Source organism: Oryza brachyantha, chromosome 10, assembly GCF_000231095.2.
Source record: "Oryza brachyantha chromosome 10, ObraRS2, whole genome shotgun sequence".
NCBI classification, from domain to species: Eukaryota; Viridiplantae; Streptophyta; class Magnoliopsida; order Poales; family Poaceae; genus Oryza; species Oryza brachyantha.
Genome location: NC_023172.2, coordinates 12,932,298 through 12,960,143, shown reverse-complemented (window position 1 = coordinate 12,960,143; position 27,846 = coordinate 12,932,298). Strand labels below are relative to the sequence as shown.

Below are 27,846 nucleotides of genomic sequence, written 5' to 3'. Positions count from 1 at the left end.
CCCCACGTCCCGCCGGAACGAGACGGCCGCCACCTCCCGCTCGCCGGAGCAAACCCCCCTCACTCTCCCTCGTCGTCGGCACTCTCCCTACCCCTCGCTCGCCTCCTACCACCCCGGTGCTCCGGCCATGGCGGCGGGGAAGAGCCCCTCGGTCAAGGCGGACCAGTACGCGGCGCTGCGGGAGCTGTTCCGGCCGCACATCGACTCGTTCGACTACTTCATCGACGAGGGGCTCGACAAGATGCTGCTCTCCATCCGCCCCTTGGAGATTTCCGTCCACGGCTCCTCCGTCACCCTAAGAAATATCCTTCCTGCCTCGATTGTTTTTTTTTTCTATCTCTATTTACAACAGTGCAATTGATGTATAGCTGGAGGATTCTAGTAGTTGATGCAAAGTCATTAGAGGTGCCAGTACCAATCCCCGTTGCATTTTGCCGAATTTGGTTGCTGTTGCAGGGTGATATAGAAAATTTCCATTAGCTTGGTTATTCATTTTTTCCTCAGAATCCGAAAAGGGCCAAAATGTTATATGTTACTTTACGAGTTCATCTTAAGATAGGCCGTGCTTCCTGAGCTTAGCTGAAGAATGTTAATAAAGCTAATAATATCCAATAGTGCCAACATAGAGTAACTAAAGCATGTGTTCAAATTCGTTTATATATATTTTTTCCCGCGATGTGGGTACTGAGCTGCAAGGGCACCAATAAATGAAGTTTGGAAGGACTGTTAGATTTGTGGATATTGTTTGTTTGTGTACAGAATGTACCATAGAAATACCGTGGTTATCATCTCATTTTCTTTTGTTTTCTTCCATTTTCCCTTAACCATCTTCTATACTATCCTTGGAGAAAGGTCATTTGTTCCCACCAAAGAGTTACGGTCGGTTGGATGCACCCCTCTACCCCCAGCAGGTTTGCTATATCTACTTATTGAATCCCTTTACATACAATTTTCATTTTAGACACCAGAAATTCAACTTATTTAACCTGATCTGGTTCTTGTCATGTTTTATTTTGGTTGAGCAGTGCAGGCAGACACGGACGTCATATCATGGAGAATTTAAAGTGGATGCTTTCATCCAATGTAATGACGGGCCATCTATCAGGGAGACCTTCAGTTTTGGTCACTTGCCTATTATGTTGATGGTTGTTATCCTTTCTTTGTTGTACTTATCAATTTTTTAAATAATTTCTCTAGGTGGATTTCGGAACTTGCATGTGCTGTTGGCTGACAGCTAGTTGAGTAGTAGTATACTCATATGGGTACAGCTTGCCATCTGCTTCTAAGATCTAGCTTGGGTTTCTACAGCTTAGTTGAATAGTAGCCCCAAAATCTTGGTTAATTACTTAAGTTCACCTGTCTCTTTGGTACAAAAGGTGGATATGCGTCTGCAAGTCAAAAAAATGATAAGAAAACTATCTAATGTGACATAATTACCTTGAAAAATACTACCAATATTCTCTTATTTCTATCAGTTGGTTGAAATAATGAACACCATCCACTGTAAATATATGTTTCTATCAGTCTATATATATATATATATATATATATATATATATATATATATATATATTCTTATTTCTATCAGTTTATTGGTGTCCGGAGATCCACTTTATATATTTTTTCAGTTGGTTCAAATAATGAACACTATCCACTGTAGATAAATAAGCATGACCGTGCAGTTTTAACGGTTCAGCTTTGCCCTACGATTCTGATGTTAAAATGATAAATTTTGAGCTGCTTTAAATAATTTAGAATCAGTTTATCGTTTGGAAAGCTGATCTGCAATTCTGCATATATCATAATATGCTGCAATTGCATAGAGGAAAGAACACCCAAAGCACCAATACTAAATGTAATATACATCAGATTTTGGTGTAGCCAAAGACAACCGTTATTGTTTCTTCCTTCTGGAAGCTATGTGGGATTTGCTGTTTCTCATTCCACTTCTCTCTACACTGTCTTGTTTGTTCTTATTTGACTGAATATTTTGATTTAATTGTGTGAAATATTTTCTTCTTGTTTGTGATTTTATGCTCATGCAATTCCAGTCAAAACTTTGCCATCTAAGAGGTGCAGATCCGGAAAAATTAATTTTCCTTGGTGAAGAGGCAACAGAAATGGGCGGGTGAGTATGTTATGAACTTGTTTATTTGTTTACATTCTCTTAATTGTGTCATATTATTTCTTTTCTATCATTTCTTAGTACAACAATCCTTTAGCTGGTTATTCAACTTGTTAAGACTAGTGGATCTTATCTATCGATTCATTATGTTATGATGATATCACATTTGCTGTTGTGAACTACGTGTCTATGGCCACTAGTTATGTACATTTACTCACATAACTCTGCAATTGTTTGTTTTGTTGCTTAACCTGCTACTTGGAAAGTGTTATCTTTTACATTTTCTATGATGGCGATATTTGTCATTCTGCTTTTGTGCACTTGCATATGTGGGGTTTGCTAACTCAGGCCTAGTTTGAATGCTTCATATAATGTTGTTTTGCAATAGAGTTCCCCTGTTTCATATTGTAGAAATGCTGGCTTGTCTCACTATTCTCATAGTCCAATTGTTTTGTGAAATCCATGCATGAATACCGTACAGAAACTTCAAGCATTTTTTGAAGTAAATATATCTTTTCAATGAAGAGGTATATTCTAATGATTCCTTTATGTGATGGTTGTTTGAAACTTTGAAATTCTTATTGTGCGTCAATGGTTGCCTTTTTGTCGTGATGTAATAAGCTACCCTGCCTGATTCTTCCACTGTTATTGAACAGGTTTGTTTACATTGTTTCCTATGTATATTGTTTTATCCATTCTAATGCATCTAGTAAAATTTGCTTTCAGATACTTCATATGTGCTGGGATGGAGAGACTTGTACGAATCCTTATTTTACTAAAACGTAACTACGTAAGATAGCTCAGCTTTTCTTTGAGATTTATGTTGGCAGGCTAATATTGTAAAAACCAGAGAGCATTGTTGTGATGATTTTTGATGGATGTTTTGGTATGAGAAATTGTCAGCCTATGGGCCTGATCCGTGGTGCTTTTGTTAATCGTGGTGCTGGGTACACTGACCAAGCAGTGGTCATAAGGTGCTATATATTTTTCTCTGCAGCTGCCTATGTTATTGAGTTTTTTTTTTTTTTTTTTGCTGTTGCAAGTATACTTGTCTGTGTATCTTGCTGTACCTGCCTATGTTGTAATCAAGTTATATTTTCTTCAACAGATGTGTCCAAGATGATCAGTCCAGTGTGACAATAAAACTGTATTACCTCCTAAATGGCAGCGCAAGGCTTGGTTTTTGGTAAGTTTGCATTGGTACTTAGCGAATGGACATGTTTGATTTTTTTATTTTTGGAATTTGACTCTTGAATTTGTGTTGAATTCAGGTTGGGTGCCAGAGAATTCCTCCTTCCTGTTGGGATTGTTCTCAAGGTATAAGTCCTTGATGGAGTTTTTTGTTCCCTTATCAGAAATTTGGTTAGCTTTCTTTGTGTGTACATTTACTTGCGTGTGAGTAAGCTTTACAAAACATTGCTGTTTGTCATTGTTGTATGATGGTGAAAATATCTACAGTGGGTCAGTGACGACCTCAAGCTATTTGTTGAGACATTCCATATTTTCTACAGTATTTATTAAGTAATTAAATCTGTATTCTAGAAAAACCTTTTTTTGTTCTAAGTGCATCATTCATTGTTTTGTGTTGTTGTAGTTTCTTCTATTAGCTTACCAGGCAGTTCAATTTCTATTGATGTATTCTCACTTTTCAATTTTAAGTATTTTGTTCATGCTTCTATCCTTTCATATTTAGTGTAGATTGACAGTATTCTTAATATTACTTGAACAGTAAATTGATTTGATTGTGAATTCACCAATGATAGGCCCTTATTGATACTAGTGACTGGGAGATATTTACAAGCTTGACATGCTGCTACAGTGATCATTATAGAACAGGAAAAGGAGTTGTCAGCACTCCACTTATCGCTGACAGGGCACAAATAATTCTTGACGAAGTCAGAGTCCTGTCTCTTTTTACTCGCACAGAATGCTTGCTGCATATTGGTAACGGAGAGTTTAATTTGTTCTATGTGCACTACTTCTTGAATACTTCTTAGTTACTGACATTGATTAATTATCTTTCAAATGCAGGAAAGTACTTCCGATCTGTGATGGAAGGATTCGAGAAAGATGATTTTGAAACTGTAATATTGGATATTTATTCTGTATTTGTCTTTGCATGTTATTGAAATTTGGATCACTTCACCTTTGTCATTCCACACTGTGTAGGTTGCTGAGGCAGTTCTTAAGGACTATATTTTTGTTCACCTGCAAAACAACCATGACAAATTTAATTTATTGATGTAAGTTGAATTTTTTATTGCCTATTCTGTTAATTTCTATCCTTTTGAACCTTTTTAATGATGTGTATCTCTTTTACTTTTCACCTCTTAGATTTATGCTGCAGAAACTTTATGCGCTTGTAGATCAAACTGCTTCACCTGATAACGCTGATGCTCTACAGTACCAGGAAGCGCTCTTGCCTGGCCACCTGATAACAGTTTTTCTGAAGGTCACTAAACCCTCTTCTGCAAAGCTCATGACCTTTTCTTTTCTTTTTTTTTTTGGGGGGGGGGGGAAATCGTCTCCATGTTGCTGCAAAAATTCCACTCAATGTTACATTTTTAGTAAAATAATGCTATAACATAAAATAGCATAAAATTTTTATCTTAACCTTCTTTGTTCAATTTTGTCTACCTTTTGTATTCCACATTTCCATGGACTGCTGAACTATCCCATGACGAGTGTTAATTACAAGATGGGTCCACATTTCCATGGACTGCTGAACTATCCATGACCAGTGTTAAATTACAAGATGGGTGTTTTTAAACTGCTTGGTGCTGGTTCTGTTATGTTCGTTCAAGCATAGGTGCTAACGTAGAACAGGTCACTCTTAACACGTGCTATGTGAACAGCTTGAGCTAGTAATCACTTGGCACATATTGACTAATTTCGTGCTCTTAGTATGGTACAGAAGATTTAGGTGATTTACAGTGTAGGCATGGTAGTGGTCACAGGGAGTCCAAAGATGTTTTTCACCCTTTTGGAGTGTGAATATTTCACTAAGGTAGTAAGGTGGTGAGTTTAGACATATTTAGCTGAACTTGCACTTTTTCGCTGCCTTTGAACTTATTTAATTTCTAAGGTGGTGGCTTTATATCTTATTGTTGTTTCCTGAGCACATCATGCTTGATGCTGATTCTTTGACGTCCTATTTTGTGGCCAACATTTTGGTGGTGTTGCATTTTATTTTTTTCTCTGGCATCCAGTTCTGTTTTCCTAACACTTATTTTCTTTCCTATAATCTGCAGGATAGACTTCAAGATTGGTTGAGAAAGTCCAAACGGTTAATTGTTGAAGAGGCTACAAAAAACAAAAGCTTTGATCTCAGTAACTGTATGTTTACTTTATCCAAGTTTTATACAAGATCCCTCTTTTGAATTTCTTATACCGAAACCTATAGACACTAGTAAACATGGACATGTTTGTGCAATTTCTGCATCTAGACCAGTTGAGGATTGAACTATCGTGCAATGGTTACCTTTTTGATACATTTATATCTTATCTATGTTTCTGGAATATACTACTACATTGTTGTTAGAATCTACTAATAATCCATCAGCAAGTAAATGCTACTTCCTCTGTCCCAATAAGTGACTACGTTAGCCAACGTCAGACAAATTAGTACTTTAGTAAAATGACCTCCATGTTGCTATTTATTTACCCTTTTGGTGATGGAAAGATGTGCAATAATTGTCATGTCCCTATTCTCTCTTGTTTCTTTCCTTTTAAGTCCAAAGTAGCCACCTATTTTGGAACATAAGTTTTGGCCAAAATGGTCCCTTATTTTGGGACAGAGGGAGTAGTGATCTTTGCATTCATGTGATCCACCAAGTATTGATATGATCAGGATGTGTTTGGTCGCAAGGTTTTGGTCTGTTAGGGTAGAGAGAGCCATCCTGTTTTTATGTGTGTTTGGTTCGTATATGAGATGGGATGGGATGGACTCAATTAAAGAATATTCCCTTAGATCCGGACTTGTCATAGGATCACTCTATCTCATCCTATCCCTTAATCCAAACAAAAAACAGGGTTCAACCCATCCCTTTAACCAAACAGAAAAATGGAACCAACCCATCCCACGATCCTAGGTTGGCTCTAACCCATAGTTTAGCATAGGATCCAACATCTGCTGTATCTTGGAAAGGGGCGAAAGAGGGTAGAACCTTTATGCTAAACCAAGGTCTAGACATGCTACTGTAGCATCATAGGTATTGTTGTTGGTAATAATTTATAAAGGAATAAGATTAGTTTTATCAGTATCACCTATATTTCCATAATATTGGTAGTTATATATGTTACTCTATATCCTATATATTACTACCACTGCTCCAAAATATATCTACCTTTAGAATAGTGCTAAGTAAAGAATTTTAAGTTTTGAGTATTAACAACAAAAAGATCGATAACGTAGGAATGATGCTACTAGACTTATCATTAACAAAACTATCATAATGTTACGAGCCCCAGCATATGATCGGATGGGATAGCGATGGGTAATCAGCGGCCTTGGCTTTGGCAGCTTGGCAGCCCACCGTTCTGTGGCTGACGACAAGAACGGTCAGAAGGAGATGAGAGAATTGGAAATTGGAGATGAGATTGGTAGATTAATTCTGCTTGCCACTATTACGAACTAAAGCTGCCCTTAAATAGGCTTACACGGAAGTAGATAATTTAACAAACCTAATCTAACTAATCTAACTAATTTAATTGCTAATCCACTCGTATCCGACCGGAACTCATGCAGCCCCGGCGTTCCTGACTGCGCCAGCCGCCGCAACCGAATTGGACTGGTCCGCGCCGGCTGCTGCTGCCGACTCCTTGCGTCGGCTGTAGACAATGCCGACCATGACACATAATATGCAGATCTTTTTATTTAAAAAAACATATTTTTTTGTAAATATTATTGGTCAAAGTAGCATTTTGAAGACCGTGTCAAGACCTAACGGTAGTATGTTTTGGAACGGAGGTAGCAGTTAGAAATGCTATTGGTTGAGATAGCAAGTTAAATAGTTAATTTGTTTGGAAGTTATAAATTTTATGCTGAAGACAGCCAATCTGCCCTATAAAGGGATACTATGTACCCGTTCTGGTCAAGCAATGAGAAATTTATAGTTACTAAGACACTTCATGGAAAACCCTTGCTACCTGTAAGATGAGGATATTATGTACCCATAGTGAGGTTTGGGTGTAGGGGACTCAGCCTCATCTAACCGCTGTTTTGAGTCTTCAACTTTTGATTCTCATGCCTGAACTATAATGGGTACGTCATATCCCTTTTTTAGGGAAGAGTGGCTTGAACCTTTAGAATATAGTCTCTACCATTTTAACGAACCAAACTTCTTAACTTTCTATCGGAACTATTAACATTTCGATATTATGGAAATTGCTGCCACTAACCAATCTAATTTTGTTTCCAAGGAAACAAATCACTTATAAACAGTATCACTGCTGCTTCAGTAAATACACCTAGACCTTGGACCCCTGATGTTGGCTTTGGCGTAGTAAATCATGTTGCATAAACACTGCATTCTCTCCATTTATGGCTAGTAGTGGTACTTGTATGCTAAAAACTCTAGAGCTAGTAATCAGTAACATGACTAATCAGAAACTACAGATACAAGATTAATGCTAACACCAGAGCCCACAAAAATGCCAGCTACAACTTTTACGACAGTTAATAGTATTGTTCCTTTTGTGCAGCACGGGAGGTCAGGAGATTTCTTAGTAAAACTTCACAATACGTTGGCAGAGCTATTGAGAGTATGATAAAGGTTGGGAAAGTGAATTCACAATCAGGGCTTGATCTGCCACAGGTACACCTTTTACAATGTCTATCACATCTGGTATTTTAAACAACATTTGGTGATAATCTAGTGGCAAATTGTTTCATATAGCATGCAAACACAACATGATGGACTAATAGTAGGATAACAAAAAGCTCTAAATCCATTTGGACTGAAGTGATTTGTAGTTAACTAATAGTAGGATAACAAAGAGCTCTAAATCCATTTGGACTGAAGTGATTTGTAGTTAACTCCACATCTTTTTGTTAGGTATATATTTTTTCTCCATAAGTTGTGCCTGTGAATTTGTTAATGATTCTCCTTGTTTGCGCTTGTTTATTACATAACCCTCTCCCTTGCATATGTAAGTAACTTCCCTGGTAAATATTCTCTCTTCTTTCTAAGGTATTTGAGCAGTGATATCATGTCCACCCTCTCCAATTTTTTTGGTTTTAATTCTTTTGCACATTCAATCACACCTTATTTATTTTTTTACCTGGCCGGTCGAAGGAGGCCTGCCAATTTCATTAAGATTGGGGAAACAGTTACATAATACAAATGCTTCGACAATATAATGTCGAAACCGGGTCCTAAATGGACCAACCTCACTTCCAGAATGTGAAACTAAAGGAGATTACTCAATGTCATTCTTAAACACTCCTGCTTCCACACCTTAGAATTTCTTAGGGAGTATAGAGACTATGTAATGCTTTGCAAACGTCAACCCTTCAAGTATTTTTTCAAGACAAAAAGGTAACAATATGCAAAATGAATTGTGCCGAAAACTGAAGAAGTATCTGTTCAGAGGTATCAGTACTCACTGCACATCATATGCTACTGTGAGTTATGACAGAAGCCATAAGGTATCATGCTGCAGCAGCACAGCAACTGCACTGGCTGAAGATGGCCATTGGGTAGCGGCCTCTAACCCACCACACTTACAGTGTTGGTTATTAGGCTGTTTTGAAATAATGAAGGCATCAGTTCCCATAATTCTCAATTTAGTTTTTCTGACAATGTATCCTAAATCATGTATTATGATATATGCTCAGAGTAAATTTGACTCTTGTTGAAAGCAATCATTTTCAATTCACTTCAATGTTGTTAGTATGTATTATTCACATTCCCCTCAGATCACTTCTATATATGTTAAGCACCTTTTTTAAATTTGCAGAGAGATGGGATGACCATTCATGCTGAACGGCTCAACTTCCATCGTTATATCTCACATTTCAGATCTGTGCATAGGGGTTCTAGTTTTGCTAAAATGCGCACAACATCTGTTAGAAAGCTGCTTCCCGAGTATGTTATATTAGCTTTGCTTATGTATTGTTCTTGTCTTGCACCATTATGGCTTGTACTGAAAATTATCTTGTAGGTCATGGGGTTTCCTTTGTCCAGTTCATACACCTGATGGAGAGCCTTGTGGTTTACTTAACCATATGACTTCCACATGCCGTAAGATACTGCTACACTATTAAATAAAAAATTTCGGTGCAACCCTTGCAATGCCAAGAGCATTAATTTTTTCTGCAGGATTGCTCAAATTCTTCTTCTTTGTCTCTTTAAATGCTGTTGCGCAAGTGTGATTTTATTTCAGGGGAGTGTCATCAGTTAAATTTCTGTATGTCCAGGTGTTTCATCCTTCTACAACTCAGGAGGTGCAATTAAAGATTTTCAGAAAATAAAGATGTCACTTATTGCTCATTTGGTTGGTGCTGGGATGGCCCAACTGTTGCCGAGGATTGAGCGAACTGGTCCTCCAGAAGTTTTACATGTCCATCTGGATGGATGCATTGTTGGTTCCATCGCTGCTGCTAAGATTGAAGAAGTAGTAAATTATCTTAGAAGTTTAAAACTGTTGGCACATTCAGGGGTCTGCTCTCTAATTCTGCTGCTGTTTTTCCTAGATGGTTTATTTTTCTTCTCAAGTTCTATCTCATATCAGCAATTTTAATTGTGTGTTAGATTCCAGAGGATTTGGAAGTGGGTTATGTACCCTTAAGCCTTGGTGGGGCTTATCCTGGACTCTACCTTTTCACCAATCCAGCTAGATTTATTCGCCCAGTCAGAAGTCTTTTGGGTCTATCTGATGGAGGGCCAAGTATTGAGCTCATTGGACCATTTGAACAGGTTCCCTTTTATAAACCTCAATGGTCTTACATTAGTTTATTCTTACAAAAAGCTGCAAGGACTAACATTTCTGTGTACTTTAGGCATTCATGGAGATACGATGCCCTGATGGTGGGGATGGTGGAAGAAAAGAATTATTTCCTGCAACTCATGAAGAAATCCACCCTACGGCCATTCTTAGTGTAGTTGCAAATTTGACACCTTGGTCTGATCACAACCAAAGTCCTCGGAACATGTACCAATGCCAGGTCATTATTTCCTTTACTGTAATACAATTTCTCATGCATAATGAATACTGAGCCTCTTTCCTTTTTCTTGATCTAACTAATCCTCGTGTTTTCTTGTCCACAGATGGCAAAGCAAACCATGGGGTTCTGTGGCCAAGCTCTAAAGTTTCGTACTGATGTAAAAGCATTTCATCTACAGGTTTGTTTTCCTGTACAATAATAACAACCTGCTATCATTATGTACACTTGTTTTGTTGTTAGAAGATGCTCTTTGCTGTTGAATATGTATCTGCCCAGTAACATGTTGACAACCTTAGGAGCAAAATACTGAAAATAGTTTGTGTGACTTAAAAGATGGCCTGTGGTTCTGTTGTAGCAAGTGTTTTATCTGGCACAATTTTCATATATTGGTAGCATGCCTATATCATCCAGCTCCTGGTAGGTTTGACAATTTTGTGCCTTTTGGACATTTTTTGTTTCTTATGGCTGTATTATGAAATTATATAGCGTGTAGTAAAATCCAGTCAGCAAGGAACTTCTTTATGGCGTGAAAGGTTTAGTTCAAAAATAAAACTTGGGATTTTCTCAAGCGTACGGTTGTTATAAAACTAGTTCTCGTCCTTACGTTTGATATAACCGTAATGTTTGCTAGATACCAGACTCAATGAAATTGTCCATTCTAAGCTGTTCAATTGTGTGGTAGCATATCAGGTGGAAATGATTGCAGTGATAATCTTTTTTTATAAACAGTCCAGTGGCTCATAGATTTTCTTTCTCAGACTCCTCAGACACCAATTGTCCGGACAGCTACGTATAGCAAGTATTGTATGGATGAATTTCCATCAGGAACAAATGCTATTGTTGCGGTGCTATCATACACAGGGTAAGCTTTTCATTATATTATGTTACGATTTGATTGAACTTTGACATGGTGAAATCATAATACTGGTATGGCAATCTAGGTATGATATGGAGGATGCCATGATTTTGAATAAATCTGCTGTTGATCGCGGAATGTTCCGTGGGCATATTTACCAGGTAAGTTATGTTTTTTCCCCATTTTTCGTGACTCATGAAGATCTCCCATCAACACTAGAATTTAATGTGAAAAATGTGTATCAAATGGCATGCATACATCTTTAGACACTATCCCATATTTTGATGGGAGCCTATCTCGGGCGACCCAAATCATTACCCGTTGATCTCATGAGATTTGCGGCTTTTACCTTGGTATCTTTTAGACAAAAGTACATGTGACAGCAGTTTCATTTCAATTCTGTAAAATGTTCAATCCTAGTTTCATGTATTTTTTGTGAAACTGCAGTTGCCTTATATTTGAAAGTAGTTCAATAAGTTTTCTTTCTTCAAAGTCGATATGCATGTTCATCATAAAGTTCTTGGCAAGTGGCATGGGCTTTGTTGCCTAGGCAGCCAAATATCAAAATTACTTTACTATCTATATTTTATAATTGAATTCTGACCATTAGAATTGGATTCTTTTGATTTGAAATGCCATTTCAGTATGCACGATACCTTTGGAAAAATCTTGATTGGATGAAGTAACTTGGTACAGGTTGAACCTTAAGTTTGGCAAAACTCTAAAATTTGCTTCTTTTATCATGTTACTCTTCCTGCAGACTGAGTGCATTGATTTATCAGAAAAAAGTAGAGATAATGCTGTGGAATTCTTTTGCAAGAGTAATCTTTTGAGGGACACTACCGCTGTAATCGATTCAGATGGCCTTCCTTGCATTGGAGAGGTAATTATGTGTTTGTACTTAGTTAATTTATTACCGTGTGGAAAAGGAGTAGCAGTTCAATTTCTTCTGTATGATATTTCCCTTACTGTCAAATGTTTGTGTATGAAACAGAAAATATTTCCAAATGAGCAGTACTACAGCGTCTGTAACAATCTTACTGGTGTAGTAAGGCCTGTCAAGCTGAAGGGTTCAGAACCTGCAGCTATTGATTATGTTGCTGTCAATGGGACAAATTTTAAGAATCGCCTACAAAAGGTGAGACCATGGCCATCTCCATTGTATCTTTTTGCGCTGATGGAAAATCACCTTTTGCAATATGGTATAGATATACTTATTTGCCTTGTTCAAAAATGGAAACTTGTCTATGTATTTTTAAATGCAAGAAAGAGTGGACTACCTACAGCTTCTTTAAACCTCTAAAATCTCTCCTCTTTGTCAACCAAGGAACTCCAGTAGCATGCTATACAATGCATTTCTTAAATGCTAGTAGGATTATTGTCGTGAAAGTGTGGTCAAATTTGTTTTTTGTTATCTTGTTACTCCTTTTACTACTGCATGTTATTGCCAGGCTAATGTCCGTCTGCGTCGTGTGAGAAATCCTATAATTGGTGACAAGTTCAGTAGCAGACATGGTCAAAAGGGAGTTTGTTCACAGTTGTGGCCTGACATTGATATGCCTTTCTCAGCTAATACCGGGATGAGGCCCGATCTCATCATTAATCCCCATGCATTTCCTTCACGAATGACTATAGCAATGCTCTTGGAGTCAATAGCAGCAAAGGTACTAATATATGCATTTTTTTGCTGTTAAAAAACGCCATGATTGTGAATAGAGATCAGATTTTGTTCCATGGTTGGACCTTTCCTTATCCCTTTCTATAAAACCAATACAATAAGGTTTCATTCAATATGTCTACTAGCTTGTTATGAAACATTGGCTTTTAAAATACGGATGTTGAAGTAATTCTCAATAATGTTTTGCATCTATTGAGAAATAAATGTTGAGAATTTGTTATGAGAGAGAGATAAAAATGCTTTGTACCATGATCAATATGTGTCCTTGTTTCCATTTCTTTTTAATTAAGTATGATGGTGTCTTTGTGCTTTCTTTACTCATGGAGGCCTGTCTTCATAGGCTGGAAGTCTGACCGGGAAGTTTATGGATGCAACTCCTTTTTCAAGCTCAGTTGAGAAGAGAGATGAAAATTCTTGTACATCAAATTCCATTGTGGATGAACTGGGACCCATGCTTGCTTCTTATGGATTTAATTATCATGGAACAGAGGTTCTGTATAGTGGAGTTTTTGGGACTGAGATGAACTGTGAGATTTTTCTTGGACCTGTTTACTATCAACGTCTTCGCCATATGGTTTCTGACAAATTTCAGGTGGGCAATCATTTTTTAGTTTGACTTACTATCTTAGGGCATGAACAGTTTGTGTGATCTCAGAGAAGATTGCAGTTGATTTACAAACCTACTAATAAAAAGCTTAATACCACCATGCTGTCTATAGAATTAAAACATTAATCATTTGAATTTATTTGAAATAGCTGAACAGACAGCCAATTGTGTGAGTTGTTTTTATGGTATGTAGATATGATGTGAGAAGATTGTATAGATGACAGTCAGTTCATGCTCTTTCGGGTTTTGCCTAAAGCCAGATACCTCTTGCTTGTTGGGTTTACTGCTCTAATTGTCTCGTCATAAATGTTTTTCTATTATAATGTATAGATTCTTACGGGTGTGAAGGGTTTCTGCAGGTTCGTACAACAGGTCGAATAGATCAGATAACAAGACAGCCAGTAGGAGGAAGGAAATTTGGCGGAGGAATTCGGTTTGGTGAGATGGAGCGGGATGCGGTTCTCGCACATGGGGCTTCTTATCTCTTACATGACAGGCTCCATTCCTGCTCTGATTACCATATTGCGGACGTGTGCTCACTCTGCGGGAGCCTACTGACAGCAACGGTGATCAAATCCGAAAGTCAGAAGAAAGCCAAGCAGGACATGCTTGGGCTTCCCACCGTAAGACCCGCAAAGAACTTCGCCTGCCAGGCCTGCAAAACAACCAAAGGGATGGAGACCGTCGCGATGCCTTATGTCTTCAGATATCTGGCCGCCGAGTTGGCGGCCATGAACATAAAGCTGGAGCTTCGGCTCAGCAATAGAACTGAGCTTGCTACCCCCGAAGAATCCTGAAAGATTTCCTCTTCGTCGAATCACTGAAAGTATGACTGGTTCATCTGGAGCTGAAAGTATGACTGGTTCGTCTGTGGAGCTGACAGGCACAAGTGCAGTCACGCCATCCGCGCGGTGTCCTGACGAGGGACATTGGGAAGTTTTGCTTAGTGGACGTCTCCAGTTGTTATTGGACAGTGCCTTTTTATTTGATGATTGATGAAAAGGCATAGTAGTGTGTTGTATCGAAACATCAGTGATTATATGATATATCTAAGCTATACAATTATTACTCCACCTACAGTCCTGCACTAGCATGTAGACAACTGGACCTGTGTGTATTGCAATGGCACACCTGAAAAATGAAGATTTATTCCTGAGATTTGACCACACCGGTAAGCTATCTTAGTATTTGGTATATGGACATGACAATAGTTAAATACTTTGGAAATGTAATGGAGTAATATATGTTTAAATATAATGGAATGATGATAACAAAGAAACATGGTGTCCAAAACCTAAGGGCAAAAAGGTCTGCTTGACCCTCTAAAGCGTTGGTCCATTTAACTCCTTGAAGTATGAAATGGTGTATTTTACCTTCTAAAGTATTTATACCTGCTCAAATAACCAACAATATAAATTGGGTTGAATCCACTTAAGCCCTGTTCGGTTATTTCCCAAGAGGGAGGGATTGGAGAGGATTGAGCGGGAATAATTTCACATCATAATAGATGTGGAATAAATCTCTACTTAATCTCTTTGAATCCTCTTGTAACTGGGATTAACCAAACAGGGTCTTAATGAGCTGGGCTCATTATTATGTAGGCTGCGGCCCACAACTTCTCCTTTCTCCGTTCGTATAATGGGCCGGGCTTGAAAGCCAACCCTGCTTAACCTTCTTCTCCAACCCCGCCCGCCGTCTCTCTTCCTCTCGGCAACCAGCCGCCGCCGCCGCCGCCGCCTCCCGCGTCCACTAGGGCACACGCTCCCCTCCCCGCCCCTCGCCGCCAGCGATGTCGGACTCCGACGAGTACGGTGCGGTTCACCGCCTCTTCTTCTCCCCGCTCCCTCCGCTCTGTGCCGTTCGCTTTGAGTGACCGTGGTTTGCCTTTTTCGTGGTTCAGTGGAGCTGCCCGTGTCGGATGACGAGGGGGAGGAGGACTGGGAGGATGGGGAGTCGGAGGAAGAGGAGGAGGGGGATTCTCGCAAGAAGGCCGAGCAGCACGTGGAGGAGCTCAAGAGGCTGCAGGAGACGGTTCGTTCTCCGCCATCGCCATCGCTCCTGCGAAGCTTATAATCCGCTGTTACTCACTTGTTACTGAGTGCTGGTGTACTGCTAACATGATAAATGAATGCTTGATAATATTTTCACCCTGATGCATGTGCTCTGCTTCATATGTAATGCTTAGGGTTTATTTATAGTTTTGAACTATGATAGTAGGGTTGGGGATTTGTGTGGTATGTGTGCTCTTGGTAATTTGAAACTGAGCACGCAAGGCAGTGTAGATTTGCATGCCCATCTTGGATTCCAGAAGGTATTGTATGCTTAATAGGTGGATATTGGCTCTCGTATGCATTGGGTGAACTTGTTTTGTTGGCCCTTGTTGATATTTGATTTTGGAAATAGACTGTGATTTTGTGTGTTTTGAAGGCGGAGTTTTGTGCAGAGCACTGAATTGTCACTTGGTTGTTGCAAATAAGTATATGCAGCTATTCAAGTTCCTCAACAGATGTAATGATATATTTTTAGCCATTCTGATCATATCTGCACCTGAAAAAGGTGATGGTAAATGAATCTCAAGTTATCAACTCCAATAACTGTGTATTTGTGCTAATCATGGAATCCAATCAGGAAGTTAGTTGTAATATCATAGGGATTGCTAGTATAAAAGGATAACTTTTTTTGATATCTAGAAGTATGTAGCCCAGTGCTGTTAAGGTTTTTCTCTGCTTATGTCGGGTTAATAGCTCTCTACATATAAAGGGGGTTCTACTTCCACTTTAGTGGAACACCCTGTCACTGATTTAGTAGGTACCGGCATTGCAGTTGGGGCCGATGAAACTGAGCAAAGCACATCCAAACTCCAGTTGAAGTACTTTCGATGGAATTACACTTGCAGATCTGTGTTTGACACTTTGAAAACAAGCCTTTTTCTTGAAGTAAAGAACTTAAGATCATGTTATTGGCTTGACTTTTGTTTGGTCTTATATTCTTAAAAGTACTTTATACTTTTTGTTGCCTGGTATGATATTGATTGTTATAATCATTAGACGGCTTTTTACAAGTTTAGGTGTTCTTGTTGTTGTCGCAATTCCTTGCTGAAATCATTATCTGTATGAGTGTATATTATTGTTAACACAGCAATAGCCAGGAACTTTTGTTTTTTGAGCTAATCATTTCTTTCCTCCCTTGTTCTTTCTTCTCGCTTCTATGTTACTGTCAGCTACTTATGATTGCTACAAAACTCTTTTTTGTAGGATCCTGAGTTCCACAAATATTTGCAAGAGTGTGATAAAGAGCTCTTGGATTTCAACGACGATGACATTGATGTAATACAAAGCTATTTGTTTTTTTTGTTTTTGTTTTTTGCATTTTTATGTGTCCCTTGAGAGAACTACATGTGTTGTATTTTTGCTACGTATTTTGTTCAGGATAGCGAAGGAAGTGACGAGGAACCTAGTTCTGTTCCTAAGGAAAAACCGGAACAAATTATAAAACCTATTACAATGCAAATGGTTGATTCCTGGTGCCAAGGTGCAGAAGATGGGAAGATAGGTTCTATCCAGTCTATTCTTCAAGCATTCCGGAAAGCCTGCCATTATGGTGAAGACAGTGGAGACAATTCAGCGCCGAAATTGAGTGTCATGTCTGGCAGTGTACTTGACAAAGTCATGCACTTTGTTTTGAAAAACATGGATAGGGTCCTGCGCCAATTGCTTGATGCACCTAGCTTTGGGGGGAAGAAAGAAACAATTAGTGAGCTGATGATCACTCAGCACTGGAAGAGGCATGGGAGATTAATGAGGTTATACCTTATCAATGCACTCCACATGATTACAGAATTGACAGACGAGCAAATGATAGCATTTACTGTACATCGTGTTAGAGCGTCAGCTGTTTTTCTGACAGCCTTCCCTGCACTCCAAAGGAAGTACGTTAAGGTTTGTATCTTTGGCTCCTCCATCTTTAGTAGCCTTTTGTATTATTCTGATGTCTGTGCTGAGATTGTAATTTCTTTTATTTTCATTTGACTAATTCAATCATAGGCTCTGCTGCATACCTGGTCTAGAGGACGTGGTGCCATGCCTCTTGTTTCATTTATGTTCCTTCGGGATTTGTGCATTCAACTTGGTTCGGAGTGCCTTAATACGTGCCTTAAGGGTATCTACAAGGCTTATTTGGTGAACTGTAAATTGTCCAAATCGATTAGTGGATCAAAACTGCAGCACATTGAATTTCTTGGTAATTGTGTCAGAGAATTGTACAGTGTGGATCCACAAAGTGCGTATCAACATGCTTTTGTTTTCATCCGTCAACTGGCAGTCATCCTAAGGGGTGCTCTTACTGAAAGAGGACCAAAGGTATATGTGGTTGAATTCTGATGATCATACACTGCAATGTAACTATTTACTTGGCAGCTGACAGGTTTTATGATTTTTGTTTTGTTTTTTCAAGACATCGAAGGACAAAAAACAGAAAGAACCAACAAAGAAACAGACAGAGGTATGTCATTGTTCGAATGCCACATAACACATATGTATTATCAAGGAAAAGAGGCCACCCTGGGATAACAATATTGTTTATTTTCTTATGTTGGTTTAGTTTTATTTTCTTTTTTATTACCACATATTCTAGCTGAGCTTCTTCTTTTTGGCTGACTTGTTATTTGTTGACCTTGTGTAGAAATCCTACCAAAAAGTTTATGATTGGCAATACATATTCTGCCTTGAGCTCTGGACTAGTGTTGTGTGTGGATGTAGTTCTGAGGAAGGCCTTCGGCCTTTGGCTTATCCACTAACCCAGATAATACATGGTGTAGCATGCCTGGTACCTAGTGCACGTTACTTTCCTGTGCGCCTTAGATGTGTGAAGATGCTTAACCGCATTGCTGAAGCTACTGGTACCTTCATTCCGGTGTCTTCTCTGCTGCTTGATATGCTGGAAATGAAAGAACTTGGAGGGAAACCAGATGCTGTAGGCAAAGCTGTGAATATGTTCAGCGTTAAACAGGTTTATTTTCTTGTAATAACACTTCCTTTTGAGAGCATCACTTTGAAAAGAAAAACTTTTAACTGGTACTTTCTCTGGCAGGTAGATAAGAAAACAGTGAAGACGCGTGCCTTTCAGGAAGCATGCATTTATTCTGTGGTTGATGAGTTAGCTAAGCATTTGGCCCAATGGAGCTACTCCATTGCATTCTTTGAGATGTCCTTTTTAACAGCTGTTCGGCTTCGGAACTTTTGCAAAACTGTTAAGGCTGACAGATTTCGGAGAGAGATGAAAGATCTTATCCATCAGGTTTGTGAAGCATGTAAGATTGTAAGAGAGGACAGTGCCTAACTGAATGCATGAATGCTGATGTTTATATCCTTTATAATTCCAGATAGAGGCCAATGCAGAGTTTATAAAATCAAAGCGTGCAGGAATCGGATTTTCTCCTAATGATCCAGCTGTGGATTCATTTCTACAGGTATGGGTGGTCCTGTTGGGTGTGCGCTATATATTTATTACTCTCATTTAGTGTCATTTACTCACTTGGTAAAATATATAATGTTCATTTTAGGTTGAGAAGGAAGAACGGTCAAGTCCTCTATCAAAATATGTTGCTACTCTACACAAGAGAAGTCAAGATAGGATGGACGCTCTAGATGAGACAAGGTTGGTAACTTAGTTACATCAATGTTAAGCCAAGTTTAGGAGTTAGCAAGTCCATTCGTAGTACTTGTAAACAGAAATACTTCATATTTCCTTATTCTTAACCTCATCGCCTTATCATGCAACATTTTCTACTACTATTTACTTTTTACAAGTGACTGGAGCATATGCATGTTGCTCCAGATTTTGAGTACATATAATTAATGATATTACTGATCATTTCTTTGCCCTACCAGCATTATTGTGGGGGCAGAGTCCTCAACCTTTTCACGGAGGTTGTCAGAAGCAGAGAAGCAACAGGATGAACAAGATGATGGCGATGATACCATTGAATTCAGTAAGGACTGGTTGAGTGAAAAGAAGAAAACCAAGTATGCTATCACCTTCCTCTTTGTGCCTTCTTTTGTTTTTCTTGGAACGGTAGAAGTTATTGTTTCCATTTGGGTGGGTGCAGAACTCCAAAGGAGAAGAAGAACAAAAAGCGAGCCCGTGATCATGACGATGTCGCTGCTGAGGAGGATATCGTCGAGGATTTGGTCCTGAGTTCAGATGAGGAAGACGGAGATGGGAACAATAATATGGAATCAGATGAGGATGCCTCCATGCCTGTTGAAGATGACAGCGATGACGACTTTGTAGACCCGGATAGCCAGTGGAAGAAGCAGAAGGAGAAATCAAAGAAACGAAACAAGCGCCCGCCATCAAAGAAGGCATCATCATCAGCAACGAAAAGAAAACCACATCCCAAGAAGAAGGCGAAACATTAGACAGATAGACAGTAGTCAGGGCAGACAAACAACGATGTTGATGTGTTTTCAATCATGAGAGAAAAACAGACGCATCACCAAAAATTTTGTTTTAGTTGAGAAAGACATCTCCCATTTCATTGCTTAATCATTCGGCTTTGCTGATATTGTTGATTTTGCTCCATGCATCATTCGTTCTTTCTAGCAGATTGTGTGCTGAGTTAAGCTACCAGGAACTACCTGGCAAATATTGAATGAGCTGAAGACCTTTTGCATGAAACGTAATCAGTTTTAGCATGAATTGTCCTTTTCTTGCAAGTCTTGACAGGAGGACCTGTGATTTTCAGCTCTCGTTCAAAAGCATACTCTCTCTCTAGTTTGAAAATTCTCGTCGTTTTGATAATTCTCACCGTTTTAGACAAATGCTAGGTCTTTTAAATCTATTTTTGACTATGATTTTCTATTAATAAATAAATGTGATTTTTTATTAAAATACTCTATGACTCATCTATACATACATGTTGTCTTAGTGTTTTTAAACTAAATATTATTAAAAGGTATAAATAATCAAAGTGTTAAAAGTCTTCATCACATTTTTATCCAAAACAACAAAAATTATGCAACCGGAGGGAACTATGAACTTATGGCTATATTTGACCAATCCATACGAAAAATTAGGGCCAACTTCTTATAAACAAAATCACCACAATTCAAATTTGTTAATGAAGTTAATGCTGCAGTAGATCTAGGATAGATCGGTAGGGGAGAGCTAATAACTCCGCACATTATTCCAATTTTGCTTAAAACTTCATTTTTGTTTAGAGTTATTCTCTTGAAACTAACCTTTGACATTGACAAAGGTCTGTACAATTAAACTGAATCATTTCCTAATTTTCCAAAAAAACTAAATCAATCAAGCAGCTTAATGGAAGTTTCAGCCGTTGAACCCCTACAAACCCAACCGTGTGGGCCCCACCACACGCTTCCCGCCATGATACGAACTACCTCCTCTTCTCGTACTCCTAATTACATTTGTTAATCCGCCTAATCCGATTCAACTCTTTTCCTTCCATGGGATAAATATTTTAAAATTTATTAATAATGAAAGTTCGTATTGTCCTTTACCGTATAATACACTGTTCACCGACCGAAAAATACACGTTCATGTGCTGTCTGGCCGCCCAGCCGGCCGCGACTTGCTGACTGGCTGGCTGCTATGCTCGGCAGCCTGGAGCATTTGTTTGGAGCATGAAAGCCTGCTATTTAGCGTATGGTTGAGTACAGAGTTTGGAGCATTTGTTTTTAGCATGAAGTCCTGAACCTCTGCAGAGCAGCAGAAACATTTCCTGCCACAGGACGTGCAGCAGCCTGCGTGGCTGTCCACCTCCTACGTGGCTAGGGCATGGCTAGGGCTGGCCGCCGGCCGCCGGTGCGTCCAGGGACCGGCTGTGGCGCCATAAACCGATAGCGTTCTCAGCATATGCGATCAGCGATCTTGGGGAGATGAAGAGAGAACCGATAAAACAGTGTATTATACGGGAGAATATTACTTTTCTAAGCAAATATATGTATTTAGATTAGATTACCCTTAATGATATAAGAATCAAGTGTCCAATATTTTGAGAGTTATTTTTACTAAGATAACGTTTCGTGTCCTATAATTACGAAATACGTTGTTTTAAGGTTATCAAAATTATAATTTTCTCAATTATAATTTAAAAGGAGTATTTAAAGATGTGTCAAACTCTTAAGAGTGGTAAAGTCATTTGAGAAACCAAACCACCCAAAAGTCGAGCACGAATCGCAACGCGACGTCCCCGACGCGGCGAAGCATGTCTCACGCACGCGACTACTGATCCTACTCCACCCCCACCGCCAGCGACGGCTTCCAACTTCCCCCAATTTTTTCTCTCCTCTTCATTTTTCCCTTTTTTCCTTCGCCTCGAAGTCTCGATCTCCGGCCACCGCGCGCGCTCGCCATGGCGTCGGCGGCGGCGGCGGCGAACGTGATGCTGGCCATCCACGAGAAGAAGACGACGCCCACCGACCTCTACCGCCCGCTCCGCCTCTACATCTCCTCGGCCTACTCGGAGCGGGAGGCGGCCGCGGCCGACGACGACCTCGCGGCGGTGCGCGACCTGCGCGCGGCCGTCGAGCAGCCGTCCCTCCCCGACGCCTCCTCCCTCGAGCAGCGCCGCGACGCGCTCCTCGCCTACGCCCGCGCGCTCGCGCTCGTCGAGCCGCGGTTCCCCATCTCCCCCGACCGGGGCCACGTCCACTCCCTCACCTTCACCTGGCACGACGCCTTCAAGACCAGCAAGAAGGCGGCCCTGCCGTCCGTGCACCTCGAGAAGGCTGCCGTGCTCTTCAACCTCGGGGCGGTCTACTCCCAGATCGCGCTCGCCGCGGACCGCGCCACCGACGTCGGGATCAGGACCGCGTGCGGCTCGTTCCAGAGCGCCGCCGGCGCGTTCGCCTGGATGAGGGAGAGCGGCGCCGCCGCCAAGGCCGTCGCGGCGGGGGCCACCACCGTCGACGTCACCCCCGAGTGCGCCGCGATGCTGGAGAAGCTCATGCTCGCGCAGGCGCAGGAGTGCTTCTTCGAGAAGGTCATAGCCGGTGGGAAGCCTCCCGCGTTGTGCTCCAAGGTGGCCCGCCAGGTGGGTTTCTTGCTTTGCCTCTTCGGTTTCTTTTGTTGATGTGAGCTAATGACGATGGTAATGTAGTGAGGGAGCTTATTTTTTGGAGTCCTTTGATGGGAATACTGTAATTACTTGCCATCCATTAGTGACTTAACATAGCAACTTGTAGTTTTGGGAATTTTCCTAGAGAAGCGTTCCTCTAGATGACTAGATGCTATCTTTGGTGTTGATAGTAATTAATCTTGCAAAGGTGAAATATCGGGAGTGGAGTATGTTTATCTTGATCATGATAAATGTATATTCTGGCATCATCCCATGGGGGTGATCATATTTTAAACTAATATTTGAAGCGATAGGTTTCAATGTGATTGATTGGTAGCATTCATGTGTGCCTTGGTTGTAAATAGAAGCTAGATTAGTTCTTGCAGATTATTTGATTAAATAATGTACAATTTGCATGGTTGATGGTTTACTGCTTTTAGTGCGTGTTTGTGTTAAACTCAAGATACCATGTTTCTTCACCTTTTGTAAAATTGGTTCCAGATGTTCCATTGGTTTGATTTATGGATCTCCTTTTTTCAGGTGGGCGTATTCTATGAAGAGGCATATGCAGCTCTTAGTGCGGCTCCTCTTAGTCAGCACTTTGATAAGACATGGGTTTCACATGTCCAGCTGAAGGCAGCTCAGTTCTATGCTGATGCTTGCTATAGGTGTTCTTTGGATCTTCACGAGAAAGAAGAAATTGCCCAGGAAATTGCACGTCTAAAGATTGGAATTAGTGCCTTGGCAGATGCCAAGAAGGCGGCCAGGGGAGTCGCTGCTCCACTTCTTGATTCTGTTAATAAGCTGGAAAGTAATATGAAGACTAACTTGGAGAGGGCTATGAAAGAGAATGATCGTGTTTATCTGATGAGGGTTCCGGACGCTAGTTCTTTGGGTGCACTCCCTGCAGCATCTCTTGTAAAGCCTACATCTTTGGCTGATGTTCTAGATGCTAGCAAAGAGAGGCTTTTTTCATCACTTGTGCCTGATGGCAGCATGAAAGCACTTTCCAAGTACACCGAGATGGTAGATAACATTATCCGGACCCAAGCTGAGAAATTGCAGCAAGCCAGTGAGATCACTAGAGTTAGATTGAAGGAAATGGACTTGCCTGATTCCATTCTTTCATTGGAAGGTAATATCACCTTACCTTTAGATCTGAAGGAAGACGTTGAGGCTGTTCAGATAAGTGGAGGCCCTGCTGGATTGGAAGCGGAGTTGCAGCAGCTTAGGGATTTGAGTAGAGTCAATCAGGAATTACTTGTTCAGACTGAAGAGATGCTGCAGAAGGAGGCGAATGAAGATGCTCAATTCCGGACACAATTTGGGAGTCGTTGGACTAGACCTCAATCTAGCACCCTAACAAAAAACATTCAAGACCGATTGAATCTGTTTGCTTCAAATCTTAAGACAGCTGGTGATAGTGATTCTCAGATTGAGAGAAGTTTGAAGGAGAGCTATCCATTGATGTCTATTCTTGACAAAAGACCGGTGAGGGGTAAATTCATTATAGTAAATAGTGTTCTCATTTTTTTCTTTAACTTGTCTTTCTTGATATGATTCATAATGAATTTAATTCTGTTATTCAATCCTACACCTTTTTTTTTTCATATTTGTCCAGTTACATATTGCTGTTATATGTTGCAGATAGAGTCTGCACTACCGAGCATTTCCAGGCCTATTATGTCCTTGGATGGGAATGAGGATGCTATTGTTGGAGCCCTTAAACAAAGCTTGGTAATGTACATTGTTTTTCTTAGCTGGCAAGTTTTGAGTAGGCTTCACTTGTTTTAAACTTATAAAGCAATTTGATGTGCTCTTACAGAGGCAACTAGAATCTCTAGGAGCACAGAGGGCAGGTCTTGAAGACATGCTTAAAGAAATGAAGAGAAAGGTACTGTTTTATTGCTTATTTTGATATTATGTAGATAAACTACTATAAATCTCAGGCATGTGTTATAATAGGTTAGGAATATTTTTTGTACAGTATTAGCTTGTTGATAATTATGTAATTGACTTTTCTTTTAAGTTTAAAAAACTCATGCTTTTAATTCTGGTTCTTCTACATATGGTCATATGTGCAAACTGCATACTGGGGAAATATCATGTTTTTTACATTTGGACCTAGTCTTCTTGCAATTGCTTCATTTCCTCATTTTGGATGGATCTATCTTCTGAAGTGTAACTAATTATTTTCACTGCATTTTACTGGCAATAAAATTAGTTTGCAACCATTTGCCCATTTATATTTGCATTTGATGGATGATGGATCATGTTAATGCCTGATATGTGATAAGCTGCTAGGAGCCAATTTCTGCTACATGTGCTCTCTTACTTCCACCTGACAAGTTTTCAGGGAGGTCTTGCAATTTCTTTTCAATTTCGTTTGTCCTTGGTTCCTTGTAATGGGTGAATTGAATATATGTATTCATGACTTCTACATATAACCTGTGATTCCACCATGTTCACTGATTTTGTGCATTCATTACTATCAGGATGACATACTCCCTAAGTTGATGGCTGGTGTTGGTTCACATGATGATCTTTTTAAGAAGGAGATTTCAAAATATGATCCTATCTGTGCTGAGATAGCTGATAACATTGTGACACAGGAACAACTGCTGCTACAAATACAGGTAAGCTATAATTCCTGGTAAAGGTTGAGGTAGTCCACCTTTGCAATTCCCCTATTCTAGAAGTTCAATGTAAACACCTTTCTGCCAAAATTTAGGCAGATATCCCATAAAAATGTATGTATATTGAAAATAAACCTTTGATAGCATCGATGGTTTAACATTTGTTGATATTAGAAAAGAAAGAGTGATTGAAAATTATTTTTGAAGAGTTAAATACTGTATATTTCATGTTCTTTCTTCCTTATTTCTAATACTAATTATATTTTGGATTCTTGCACAGGCACAAAATGAACAGTTTGCTGCTGTGTTCAATCTAGAGGATTACAAAGGTATCCCTTCTGATCTGCTCATCAAATGGACCGAGTATATCATGCACTTGGTGGCTTGATAGCTTGATTTTTTTTCCCATTCTTAGGTAGCAAAAAATGATTTGGATGTTATGTATATGATTACTTCTGTTACACTTAGCAATAAGGTTGGGAACTTATATATACATACATATCTGTACCTAGTCATCAATTTGTCTGTTGGCTAAAACAACAGAGTTTGTTGTTTGTATGCATGTGTTTTTATCTGTTCACCATTTTCAATTATGTTTCTTTGTTGAATGTATTTTTTTCTCCTATTTCAAGTTCGTTTTCAGATATGAAGAACCATTATGCTGGAACTTAGGTTCTCTAGTATCTAACTTATAATCATCACTCCATATAAATGATACGACAGTCAGTGTTTAACTATATGCCAATTGATTTGTAAGCAATGAACTGTGCAGACCTGATTTGTGAAACATGTTTTCAGTTTCTCGTGAGAGATGTTACAAGCAAATTGCTGTGGCTGTTGCTAAATATCGGGATATCAAGAAGAACATTAATGAGGGCCTAAACTTTTATGTGACGTTACAGGTAATTATGGGTTGCTATTGCATTTTGTTTTGACTGTAGTTAGAATACATATATATGATGACAGTTACTATTGGTAGTAGGAATGGAGGATTATTGTGTATATATATCCTGAAATGGCCCTTTTGTGCAGGAAGCAATTGGCAAAATAAAGCAGCAGTGCAGTGACTTTATAATGACCCGAAACATTCAATGCCGTGAAATGATTGAAGATGTGCAGAAAAAGTTAGCGGGTTTCAGCTTCTCATCTTCCAGCCAAGCAGGCATGCAGAGGAACACTTCTGCTCCATCAGATCATAACAGTCCATCACCACAACCACCACCGCATGCTCCCCATGCTCAGGGCCCCTATGGTGTTCCACCTGGGGGTGATTCAAGACCTGGGTACTCTCAGCCCGAGGCAAGACCTGCCTACTCACAGCCGTACCCACCCTATGGCGCGCCACCGCAGCAGCCTCCCTATGGCGCGCCACCGCAACAGCCTCCCTACGGTGCGCAACACCCTGGTCACTACCAGCAGCCACCGCATCAGCACCCTGGTCAACAAGCATATCCTGGAGGATGGCGAGGACAGTACTACAATCCACACCAGCCGCCGCAGCCTCAGCCCCCATATCCTCAGCCACCGTACAATGCCCAGGGGCCTTACCCTCCTCACCAGAGCAACTACTACAGGCCTCAATGAGAGATGGTTTTGAGATTGCAGAAACTATTTGTTGGCTTCATTTTCCTCGGACCGTGCATATGTGAATTACGTTATATGGCGTTCTTCCTACAGGTTCAGGTGGTGTGATATCAACTGTGGTCAGGTTGGTTAGACAATAGCCTGTATCATTTGTGCGTACTAATAATGTTGAATATGATAATACAGGCCATACCATATCTCCATTATATTTGCCATTGCTGAGCTTCTGTATCTCTCTTGCCACCTCTTGTGCTTGTCAGTGATTGAATTCTACCTCTTGTACTTCCATGTACGTTTTTCGTTTGTGCGAATTATATGTCAAAGGGCTCATATTGAATGTACAGACTGCACCATAAAAAGAAGATACATAGGCGAACAGTTGACAAAAATACTAGAGAATGATGCAGAAAACATGTGATATTGTAATGTATGCCACTGCAAAGTAGGCTAATGTACTCGAGAACTCATCATGCTAAAATTTCAGGTTTGTGTATGTGAGTATTTAGGATTGGTTTAATGTTTGAACTGACATTGGTTGGACGGGAGAGATTTGGTTGGAAGGTGGAAAACGGTTAAGTCTTTCTAGAAAACACTTTATTTAATAAGTTTAGACATATAAACTTTACACGTATAAAATTTAAGCATATAAAATTTTATATGTATGAACTTTTTTATATAACTTTGCACATATACACACACAGTTATATAAACATATAGATTTAAAATTGAAAACTTAATTTCTAGTTTGAATTGGAGTCAAATATGTAAACTTTATATGTATAAGCATTGAATATAAAGCATTGATGGTATGAAGTTTTTATATATAAACCTTTTTTTAAAAAAGAAAAGAAAAAAAACGAACGCCCGCTAAATAGACTTTGGTGGGTTTGGTCTAGTTCGATAGTCATGATCCAATCGTCTTCATCTCAACGAGATTTTGAGCCATGTGGCGACACACGTCCATCCTACCTCTAACAGTCTAACCTGATGTCGCGCGGCAGCTCGATGCTCGTTGTCTGATCGCTCCCTGCTTCCGGCTGTCCGACGCCGCCGAGGCTTGCCAACGATTTATAATTTCTTTTGTTTACTCCAGTCTGAATCCATGAAGGAC

The 27,846-nt window shown here is 39.8% G+C and overlaps 3 protein-coding genes across 3 annotated transcripts; all 3 read left to right on the top strand.

The window, feature by feature from the left end:
- The first annotated feature begins 24 nt into the window (after nt 1-24).
- LOC102710621 (DNA-directed RNA polymerase I subunit 2) lies at nt 25-14,723 on the top strand. Its single transcript, XM_006661841.3, has 27 exons — nt 25-302; nt 838-911; nt 1,026-1,145; nt 2,052-2,128; nt 2,852-2,915; nt 3,029-3,099; nt 3,234-3,311; nt 3,397-3,442; nt 3,889-4,069; nt 4,157-4,209; nt 4,295-4,368; nt 4,460-4,577; nt 5,377-5,461; nt 7,829-7,941; nt 9,086-9,213; nt 9,290-9,369; nt 9,546-9,787; nt 9,880-10,044; nt 10,128-10,292; nt 10,396-10,470; nt 11,051-11,154; nt 11,234-11,309; nt 11,909-12,031; nt 12,143-12,286; nt 12,600-12,812; nt 13,167-13,418; nt 13,793-14,723. The coding sequence occupies exons 1-27, from the start codon at nt 128-130 to the stop codon at nt 14,228-14,230; spliced, it is 3,534 nt and encodes a 1,177-aa protein (XP_006661904.2). The 5' UTR covers nt 25-127; the 3' UTR covers nt 14,231-14,723.
- A 425-nt stretch (nt 14,724-15,148) lies between these two features.
- On the top strand, nt 15,149-20,121 carry LOC102710332 (nucleolar complex protein 2 homolog). The gene is made up of 12 exons (XM_015841981.1): nt 15,149-15,244; nt 15,334-15,464; nt 16,688-16,759; nt 16,862-17,371; nt 17,477-17,791; nt 17,886-17,933; nt 18,114-18,440; nt 18,522-18,728; nt 18,814-18,900; nt 18,994-19,088; nt 19,322-19,456; nt 19,540-20,121. The coding sequence occupies exons 1-12, from the start codon at nt 15,223-15,225 to the stop codon at nt 19,850-19,852; spliced, it is 2,262 nt and encodes a 753-aa protein (XP_015697467.1). The 5' UTR covers nt 15,149-15,222; the 3' UTR covers nt 19,853-20,121.
- A 1,591-nt stretch (nt 20,122-21,712) lies between these two features.
- Nucleotides 21,713-26,969, top strand: LOC102703622 (vacuolar-sorting protein BRO1). Its single transcript, XM_006662411.3, has 8 exons — nt 21,713-22,491; nt 23,056-24,006; nt 24,163-24,252; nt 24,341-24,409; nt 25,011-25,151; nt 25,432-25,480; nt 25,950-26,053; nt 26,184-26,969. Exons 1-8 carry the CDS (start codon nt 21,811-21,813, stop codon nt 26,733-26,735), a joined length of 2,637 nt encoding a protein of 878 aa, XP_006662474.3. The 5' UTR covers nt 21,713-21,810; the 3' UTR covers nt 26,736-26,969.
- Nucleotides 26,970-27,846: the final 877 nt, after the last annotated feature.